The sequence below is a fragment of the Cydia fagiglandana genome, chromosome 5 (genome assembly GCF_963556715.1).
Source record: "Cydia fagiglandana chromosome 5, ilCydFagi1.1, whole genome shotgun sequence".
Classification (NCBI taxonomy): Eukaryota; Metazoa; Arthropoda; class Insecta; order Lepidoptera; family Tortricidae; genus Cydia; species Cydia fagiglandana.
In genome coordinates, this window is record NC_085936.1 from 7,902,590 (window position 1) to 7,913,639 (window position 11,050).

Here is an 11,050-nt window from a genome sequence, read left to right on the forward strand (position 1 = left end):
ATGACTAACGAAAATGCACTAAGAAAACATTATGACTTAATAATTTATGGGAAAATAGGGACCCCATGTGCCATGCAGCTTTACAAATGTTTACAGTACCCATAGTCTAATAAAACATGGTGTTCTCTTCCCAGAGTGACACAAGCCTACGTCACAATAACATGGCCGCTATATATAGCGCTATCGCATATTATCATATAGCGCTGTCGCATGATGACGTAGGCTTGTGTCAGTCAGGTGACCTATAAAAGACGGGAAGAGAGTACCAGGCGGAGTATATTATTATACCATGACAGTACCTATATTTGGGGTTGCTGCACTGTTTCAGGGCAATAACCATTCCAACTGTTCACTAAACCCTGAAGACGATAAAAGCGTGTGGAACCAGACCCAACGTAATGGGCGAGATGCATTTAGGCCTTCAAGTGACGACATTTACGTTTGTGAGGTAAGGTATTTTTAATTATAGTCTTAAGTTGCCTCCTATGAAAAGCGTCTTTATCTTGGAATGAAATTGATCTGATAATTTCTACTACTTACATATCGGAAGGTCGATAGCAAAATGTCATTGAATGTGCTAATGACTTTTCCTTTCCTACATTTTATAACGATAGTTCTTGCTCCATCCGCCCGTTACCATGTCGAATCAACATTTCATGATCTGCCTAAGGACTAACACATCTTTGCGGTTTGCACAATATCAACGATATGGCTGGTGGTATAGTGGTGGTCGATCTGCCGCCGACATAATAATACAGAAAGCTTATTCAGCTCAGGGATGGACGCAGACAATTTTATTTTTTATTGAGAGACAGGAGAAAATGACAGTCCAGATCTCATTCAGGCTTAGTTGAGCTATGAGCTCCACGGTTCTTGATTAGAAGTGCCCTTAACGGGGTTGGCCGGTCGAAGTATTTAGCAGATGGCGCCAGCATAGCTTGCCCTGTCAATCCATAGAATTGTGTCCATTTTTTAAAATGGAATGTTATGCCCTGGATGCCAAAACTCATAGAAAAACCAAGCTATGATCAGTGACAGATTTGCCTTAAGACCCAGTAGATCCGGGCCTAGGGCGGCAAGATATTAGGGGCGACTATATTTGTGACAAAAATTCGCAGATGCTAACAAGAAATAACTCAAAATATAGTCAGTATATATGATGGGGTGCTGAGAAAGGGGCCGGCTACTGAGCCTGGGGCCTAGGGCGGCAAAGACTGCAAATCCGCCACTGGCTGTTATGGCGCCATCTATGCGAACCCTTGACAGTTGCACCTATTGCAGGAACCATCCAACACAGCGCCTCCAGAGTCCAACCGAAGCTGCAACTACCGTAACGTGGACTACCATGAGCAGGTCTTCAAGTGGGTGGCGGGCCGAGGCTGTCTACTCTACACCCCGGATTTCCTATACGTCGACGGCACCAATACTCTCAATTTGAACAGTGTGTGTGTCTATGGAAATTTGAGGGCACCGTGTTTGGAGATTGTAAGTTTTGCTTATTTGTGTCTGTAAGAACACTCATAGTATACTTTAATGTGGCTTGGAAAACACCGGCTTACGTATTGATCGAACGAGCGAAGCGAAGCAAAGTTCTTACATTCGACTTAGAATACAACCCTGGGTTCTGGCTAGGGGCTCGTTATATAATCTGTGCTAGGGGCACGTCCAGGCATTTCAATGTTTTTTTAACTGAACAATTAGAGGAATAGTTTTTTACGCAATTACTTTACGACATAGGTAAATTACTCTTTTATAAACCATTTTATTTCGACGTAAACAATTGGACATGGAGGAGACAGTAAAAGTTATAATATATGCATAATATATCCATATATCTTGAGGGATCCTCGGTATAATTATCAATACAGGATTCCTAATAATTATTAAGGTTAATCGAACAAAGTAAATCATTCAAGTAAGTAAGAGAGTGTTCAGTAAATCATTAAGCGCCACTTGCACCATCCGACTAACCCGGGGTTAACCGGTTAAACCGTTAACCCAGTGTCAAAATGTACTGGTAGCCATGGTAACTACAGATTTAACCGGTTAACCCCAGGTTAGTAGGATGGTGCAAGTGGCGCTAAGAGGTTTGAGTATGATATAGGTACCAACCATGAACATATTAATGACATTATCCATATGTAATTAGTTTAATTATCACGATGTTTACTGACGGTTTATCGTGATACAGGGTCACAGCACGGTCTTTACACGCTCTAAATTGTGTAATTGATAAACTTCATTAATCTCGTGAGTTTCGTCACATGATCGCAAAAAGATAACGCATTTATACATTACTATGACAGTTATATACTTGTTATTTATACAGTTAGAGCGAAAACCGCCAACCGCCAAAGGTCTGTAATCGCGGCTTAAGAGTTAGACCAAGTAAAGTCTGCAGCGATTTTGATAGCCCATGCACGCAGTGCAAGTAAAAATTCTATGAAATTATGACGTAAAATAACACTTGCACTGCGTGGGCTATCAAAATCACTGCAGACTTTTCTTGGTCTAACTTTAGAAGAAATATTCTTCACGGTAAATTTTGGGACCTTTGGGACCTGAGTCGCGGAACAATTAATTAACTGATAAAACAAAGGAACATTTTGTTTTGCAACTGCACAATATTACCTATATTTGCGCGGTATGGCTCCTCTACACGATGGGCCAGCGCCGGCCACTCCAAGGGACACAGCCATGCGGTAGAATGAGATAGCGATATCACTTGCTCCCTCTAACGTATAAATTTGTCCCTTGGAGTGGCCAGCGCTGGCCCATCGTGTAGAGGAGCCATTAAAATATCTGTCGAGCGGGGACAATAATATCAGTAGGAACAGTCAGCAGCAATAGTTGCTAAGCGGGCGAGGTTTTCAAAATGATCTTGACGCGACTTTATTGTCAAGAGAATAAGAGCGCGTCAACGTAATTTTGACACCTCGCCCACTTAGCAACTTCTGCTGCTGACTTTACCTACCCATCGGAGCTATGTAAACAATCTTAAGAGTGGAGTAGTGGACGTAAAGCAGGATAATTAGAACAGGGACAAGGAGCATGTGTTAGGAATTCAAATATAAAATACCGTGGCTCCATTACTCTCAGTTCCAGGTCACGACGTCACTAAAATCTCCAAGTTGATAACCCAAGATATCTTTATGTCCAATTAGCTTAAAGAAGATGGTACATACGCGTGCTACCCATTCGACCCAGGCTTACAAGAGGTGGTAGTGGCGGTGGAGAACGCGCTCATTCCATCTGCCCATGGGCGCTGGGAGAGATGCTTCGAGGAGGCTGCCACTTGTTGCAATCAGTATATGGCTCCAGAGGTCGCTAGAAAGAGCTACCTTTTAGGTTAGTAAACGTGTAAGTCTTTTAAACACTAAAAAAATGCTTCTTGATGGTGTCTGCTCATTCTAGGTACATGTGGTTATGGGTGCTGGAAGAGATACCCTGGAGAGCTTTAGGAAGATTTATCTCCCCAGTCAGCATTCCTGGTGATATGCTTTGCGTGTCAGTAGGTACCTATAATATGACTTTGGGGAGTTCTAAAAAGATTATCTTGTAGTTTGCCACTAGAACTTGGTTAAGGCAATGTATAATAAAGACTCTACTCGTACTTTGCAAAACATTATCCACATATTGCTATGAGTTAGTTGCCAAAATAAACCTGTACCTTTAACAGCACACCTATATATTTGCGCGGAAAGAGAAGAGTCGTGGAATGTATGGGGCCCAATATCCAAACAGAAATCTTTCCGAACAGACTATATTTAAGTACTTATAGGATTTACAGATATCCTTGAGGATTATACCGATAATGAAGAACACGAATGTAGCCCTACATTCGATGGTTGGAGTTGCTGGGTGTCAACCCCTGGTGGCACCACCGCCGTCGATGTGTGCTCGGAGTTTGCCTACTCTAACCAAGGACCGACGTGTCATCGTAAGTTCTATTACCTTCTAAAAACTACGAGTAGCATCTATCTGGCATACTTCTAGCAGTATGCCAGATAGATGCTAGTTTTAAATAAAGCTTCTTTTTCTCTACGCTATCCAATGAAATTTATACTAGGGGTTCTAAAGTACGAAATGACGAAAATTCAAACATAATAAGTAGTTTAATTAATCTTTAAAACGCCTGACAGTGAAGATCAAGCAAATGGCATATAAAATTAGTAGTTAACTTTCGTATGATATTGTAAACAGTTGTAAAATTTTTATTGTCCTAAACATGAAATTAATGTTGACATGCATGTACGAGTAAGTTGAATGTAAGGATAAGTAATTATATTCTTTGGTAGGGATACACTGCTCGGTGCAAAGGTTGAGATCACTAAAACTACATCAATTCATTATAGTTATCTTATCTTATATAGGTACCTACTTTTCAAACAACTTTTTTTTGCTAAATTCATCAGATTTCAGCAGCAAGGAGTGCTACCAAAACGGAACCTGGGAGCTTCAAACCGACTACAGCACTTGCAGCATCACCGCCCGCCTTCTCCGGCGATATCGCTTCTACATCGCCATGTTATCCTTCTCCATAGCATCGTGTCTGCCGGCGGTGGCTATCTTCTTTTTCTATACGAGACTCAGAGTGACGAGAGTGGCGTTACATAGGAATCTGCTGATCGCTATAGTGATAAGGAATGTTTTGGTCATCATTAGTAGAAGTGTGGTAAGTCGTTTGAGAATTTTACGTTTAATAATTGTAATACTTTAGCAAGCTTTTATTTCAAACACTAAACATTCATAATATTATCGTGAATTTCAGTTTAAAAGCCAGTAAATACGGCGCCATCTTTTTAGTGGTAGTATGACTAGTAAACCAATGCGATAAATGAATTGTCCATGCAACGTCAACTTTTTACCCACAAACAGAACTGCCGTAGGGGTAAGGGGCCGTACAGTCAGCGTCATATAGTAGGTAGCATCAAATAGTACTATGCGACGCTGACTGTACAACGACATCTATTTCGGCTGTTAAATTTGAAGCACGATTGTTTCTTAGACTTTAATACCTACCTCGTCCACCATTAATAACTATACTTGGTCAAGCAAATCTTGTCAGTAGAAAAAGGCTGTAATGGCGAATTCTACGAACTTTAACTACTTTCTCATCCGTATGGTTTTCCAACTCTACCCAGATTTACATCGACGAATTAACCAACTCCGGTGAAACTGTAATGTCGACTCACGCCGTGGGGTGTCGAATACTGGCTATCCTAGAGAAGATCGCAGCCAACGCAGTGTTTGTGTGCATGCTGGTCGAGGGGGTGTATCTGCATAGGATGATTGTGACAACCTTTAGGAGAAACCTGCAGGTTAAGTGGCTATACGCTTCGGGAGCTGGTACGTATCTAATGACCATCAAACACCCAAATTCGAAAATAAAAAAAATAGCTCTGCGAGTTAGGCATCTAGGGCTCTTTCACATAACCTTCATCATATCTGCCGCAAGGTGTCCACTTCTGAACGTTAGCTTTGATTTTCGCTACGATCTAACTACGATGTGTGTGCTTAATACTAATAGCTGAATTTTGACCAGTCCATTTTGTTGAGGGCCTTTTCTGGTTGAATCCTTTAGTTCGCGGTTGTCACTCTAATACTTTTCTGCCTCAGTGACCATTCATTGGTCCTACATCCTAATACAACCGCTTTGCCCGCCATGGTTCGCTGCCATTTAAGTGTGATACAATAAGAATAATAAATAAGCTGTTCTTAGTACAGTCAAGTATAAAAATATGGGTGCATATTACTTACTCAAAAAAAAGAATTATTCAAATCGGACTACGAATGTCGAAGTAATCGGTGAACGTACATAGAAAAAAAAAAAATAGCCACAACCGAATACAGAACCTCCTCCTTCTATGAAATGGAAGTCGGTTAAAAATATGTGACGTTCCACGGCAAAAGTACCTTATGGCGGCTGGCGCTTACGTCGCATAGCGCTGCAATAATATTGGAGCGACGTTAATAATAGCGTAAGCGCCAATCGCCATAAGGTACCTTTTCCTGTGAGACGTCACATATGTCACATAGCTCTTAATTAGCTGACATAAGACCTATGGGAGATATTTTTGAGAATGATGTGTGTACCCCATATTTTTACACTTGACTGTACAATTGGTTTAGTATGAACCATTTATTCTGTTAAGGCAACGAAATCACCTTATTTCCAGTGATCGCCATAGTCCCAGTAATCGCCTGGTCGATCGTCATGGGGATATTGGACGACCATTCTTGCTGGGTCGTGTACACAGTGAACAATATCCAGTGGATCCTCGACGCGCCGCGTCTAGCCGTGCTGCTAATAAACACAGCTCTGTTCATTGACGTGTTACGAGTGCTGCTTACTAAGATCAGGAACAGTGAGAACGCTAATCAGCTGTGAGTAGAGTGTGTACTGTCTCTTCCGAAAATCGTTTTTTCCGTATTGATATTTTTGCCATTCGCAATTTTTACCATTTTACTTTTTCTCGATAGCATCCTTTTCCGATATCATATTTAACCAGGATGCAGTGTAAACTGAAAGTTTACGAAAGTTCTATACAGTAAAATGGGGTGAGTTGGGACAAATCCGAAGTTCAAACCTCAATAAAAGTTTATTTTTATATGTAGCACGTTGATTTATACTTGAAAAGTGTTCTGGTAGTATGAACTTTAACTTTCAATGATTATCTGTCGTTTTAATACTTAGATTCACACAAAATAAGTAGTGGGAAATCCCATCTCATCCCGTAGTCGGGGTTAGGGGGGGATAGAAATTGAGTGAGATGGGACAGTTGCTAAAATTCACACAATATTACAATAGCTTGAATAAAGTATTCACGTAACAATGTGACAACTCTAAACAGAAATGTCTACATGAAAAACAAATTAAAATATTTTCATGGAAAGTAATACTCTGGTCTAAAAATACCATCTAACACCCCTACCATCCCTCCTCACCCCATTCATAACCCAACTGCCCTCGTGATCCCTATACTCACCCCATTTCACTGTACAGTCAGCCAAGAAAGTGGTCTACCACTTTTCGACTCTATCATCTAATTAATAGAGTCGAAAAGTGGTAGACCACTTTTCGACTCTATTAATTCTCTATAAAGTGGTAGACCACTTTTCGACCACTTACCACTTTTCGACTCTATATCATCTAATTAATAGAGTCGAAAAGTGGTAGACCACTTTCTTGGCTGACCGTACCTACTAACATGATTGCCGTATTTGCGGCCTCGCTTGTGTAGGTATGATTTATTACTGTATTTAATATGCATGGGACAATACAAAACAGGAACCCGTGTCTCCAAATGTATGATACGCTCCAAACCTAGTTCTGAATAAAATATACACTAACATTATTGTAAATTCACAGAAGCACAACAAAAGCCACGCTCTTCTTGATGCCAATATTCGGCTCCCAGTTCCTCCTGACCGCATTTCGGCCGAATACTACCAACTGCACTGCCGAACAGATCTACTATTACGTCACCTACGCCGTCGAAGGACTGCAGGGGTTCGTCGTAGCTATGCTGTACTGCTATGTCAATAAAGAGGTTAAATTTTGGAAGTTTATTCGATAAAATTGAACTAAAGTTGAACTCCTTGCCGAGGTTTATACTATGGCAAATCTTCAAAAGGGGCATTCCACGAGACTGTCGCTTACATAACGCTTTTGCCTTGTATGGCAGCTACCTCAATAAAATACGTGAATCTCGAGAATATACTGCCAATTTGTTAGCCAAGTCATGAAATATTACCTGACCCAATATCGCTTACTCAGCATTTCCAGAAGAATTGCGTTATGTAAGCGACAGTCTCGTGGAATGCCCCAAAAAAGGATTTCAATTATTTTTAAGACGTTCACTGCTCAGTATATGGGTTACAGCAAAAAGCCTCTATTAACGATTCGGAGTAGGACAGTTCTGTTAACGTGTTAAAGGACCGATAAAGTTGTGTCGTTCTCCAGAACATCAGCCGGAGCTTGTTTGTCACCTGACATTCAGAAAGACGCCGGCAATATTCGCACAAGATTAAATATAAGACAGAGCTGCTATATGTAGGTAGGACAGGCCAGGAAAAGGGGCGTTTTGCACTTTAAATCAGATAGTTTTTCAGGAAAATAATACTGACATGACTGACGAAACGTGCGATTTGACAATATTTTATTTATACAGCCACATACGCTGTCTTTTAGACCATTGCAACAATGCAGTGATATTATTTTTTCAGGTGCGCATGTTGATAAAAGCAACGTACTTGAAAACAGAAAACGCAGTAGTGTCACGCGTTCGCGGGGATCCCTACACCCGACCCAGCCTCAACCCAAACTCCAGGAGAATGACCTACAGCACCAATCTCCCTACGCACTTCGAGGACCCGGTAATAGACGACGTAGTCCTACCCAAGCTACACGTTGCTGAAATCATATCAATAAATGCTACCGAAAAATTAGCAGAAATCTTAGACCCCGTCTACGAAACTATTGATATGGGAGAAACAAATAAAGGCTACGATTCTACTCAAGACCTAAATCGAGATAAAAAAATATATAATAACTACACAAACGCTTCAAGCACCTCTTATGAGAATGAAGACTGGATCAGGTCTGTGACGTCACACGAAAGCGACGGTCGTACCTCTCATTCCGAAATACATGAAAAACCGGAAGAAATTAAACTTGAAGAAGTAAACGGGCCTAGAAATAATATCAAAGATGTAAATCCAAAAAAAGATAGTAAAAACGATGTTGATGATTCAAATCAATTAGAAAATGCTTATGAGGATTCGCTAGATGGGACAGACCGTGACAGTATGTTCGAAGAAATATTTCAGTACATCGATTTTAGTAAAGGACGTTTAGATCCTGAACTTTTATCTCCAAACAGACAGAAAGAAGATCAAATTGTATTTATAGAAGAATAAAAAACTATTTTTGTATATTTGGTCAAGGGACATTAGTTTAGTCTAAGTATTTATTTTTAATAATAAACCTGAATTGACATGATTAACAGCTTTTATAATGTACTGTACATAGTGTTGTGTTACGAGTCTTGAGGGCTCGAGTCTTTAAGCCTAAAAATGTAAGCGTTATTCACAACACTGAGTGTACATGTTTGCGCAACGGCCTAATGCTTTAGGCGCACCCATATCCCCTACCGAAATAAATCCATCTGTCAACTCGTTCAAAAATCTAGATCCTTTCGAACCGAAGCGGTTACAAAAGTGAGCGGCCGACCCGTGCGCGCGCATTTTCAAGTTGGACCTTAAACTGACACCTTGTAGGTATAAAAAATGTGGTCGAAATTATTAGTGGCAATTTTATTGTGTTGGGGGGTTGAGGGGTTCCCCGATGGGGCGCCTATAGACGCCTGTGTCAAGGACCGGCCTAATCAGCCCAATCATGGACAGCATCGGACGCAGCCGCTGAACACACTGCCTTACAGAGTGTACGCTTCAGCGACCAATTATGGACCCAATGCTGCAATTACAGGTCAGTTTTTTTATCAGCATACAAATACTTTCACTTAGGCACTTTTGGCAATTAAATATAATAATGATGTGTCAAAATGTGGGATAATTAGGTACTCTAATACCAGCAACATTTTCAATTTTTTTTTCATTTTCAATTGGATCAATTGGAATTATTTATTATCGATTCCCAAAATAGATTTCTTCTTTTAGTTAACATTTAAATCCTGAAAATGCCCGTTAATGTCAGAACTCTAAGCATGTATAGAACTCCGGGAAGAACGACAGGACTTAATTGCGTAATAGTTAAATTTACCTCCGATGTTTCGAGAACGGCGTTGTCGCCGTGGTCTCAAAGAAGACCAATAACCAAAACGTAATTTTACGTGATTAAGTCGGGACTTAACTTCAACGACGGGTCGTTGCAAATAATAATGAGTAAATATTGTGAAGGAAGCGAAAGAGGTATGTCAGGATCGTAGTAAGTGGAAATCCGTGGTCTCTGCCTACCCCTCCGAGAAATAGGCATGATTATATGTATGTATGTAAAAATCGTGTATGTTTGAATCAGTGTTTTACTCATCTCAATGTCAAAACAATATTAAACGGTAGCATACGAGTCACGATCGCGAATACCATTGCAAAAATGTTGCATTACAAAATTAGGTTGCAAAATATCTAGTACTCGGAGTGCACATTGAAATAAATGTCCAGTGATAACTGATTACCCAATGAATAAAAAACACGTTAACGGATAACGTCTTGAGTGTCAATTTATGTACTTATATGTCTCAGCCGTTGAAAGGTTCTTGACCACTCAATTTTCAGAAGGTTGCAATTACAAGTTTCGATGGTTCCGCAATTTCCGTTAACCCTCTGAGGAAGAATGCTTACTTCAATTTTTCAAAAATAAAATTGTATTAAGTATTAGTTCCACCATGCGGGGTGCGTACAGGGTGTGCGTTTGATCCGTATCTACTGAACGGATTGAACTAGCTCCTGTATATATTGGGGAAGAAGTTTTGGCTTTTTCTGGGATCACGATATTCACGAAGGCAATGTTGCTTTCGAAACGTCGAAGGTAAGTTCAGGCATATTTATACGCGATAAAATCTCATGTTAGTTAATTATTATGTTCAGTTTTTTTTTTCATGAAAAGCGGCAACTACATAATTAATGACATTTTATGCCGTAAAATTAACACTAAAGAGAAAAACCGGACAAGTGCGAGTGGGACTCGCCCACCGAGGGTTCCATACTTTTTAGTATATGTTGTTATAGCGGCAACAGAAATACGTCATCACGTCATCAGTGAAAATTTCAACTGTCTAGCTATCACGGTTCATGAGATACAGCCTGGACGTGACAGACAGACGGACGGATAGACAGACGGACAGTGGAGTCTTAGTAATAGGGTCCCGTTTTTACCCTTTGGGTACGGAACCCTAAAAGTATAATTGGGTATTTACTGTTTTTGACGCCGGTTAAAACCGATAATGTTCATTGATAAAATCTTTTGTACCTACTCGTGTAGTAAGTAGTATAGTACGCTATTGCGCAATGCCATGCTTTGCATTGTAGG

At 40.3% G+C, this 11,050-nt stretch overlaps 1 protein-coding gene across 1 annotated transcript; it reads left to right on the plus strand.

Annotated features, from left to right (window-relative positions):
• The first annotated feature begins 289 nt into the window (after positions 1-289).
• LOC134664722 (uncharacterized) lies at positions 290-9,306 on the plus strand. Its single transcript, XM_063521468.1, has 10 exons — positions 290-448; positions 1,282-1,485; positions 3,165-3,348; positions 3,782-3,940; positions 4,416-4,675; positions 5,145-5,349; positions 6,180-6,387; positions 7,373-7,553; positions 8,230-9,026; positions 9,105-9,306. Exons 1-9 carry the CDS (start codon positions 290-292, stop codon positions 8,920-8,922), a joined length of 2,253 nt encoding a protein of 750 aa, XP_063377538.1. The 3' UTR covers positions 8,923-9,026; positions 9,105-9,306.
• Positions 9,307-11,050: the final 1,744 nt, after the last annotated feature.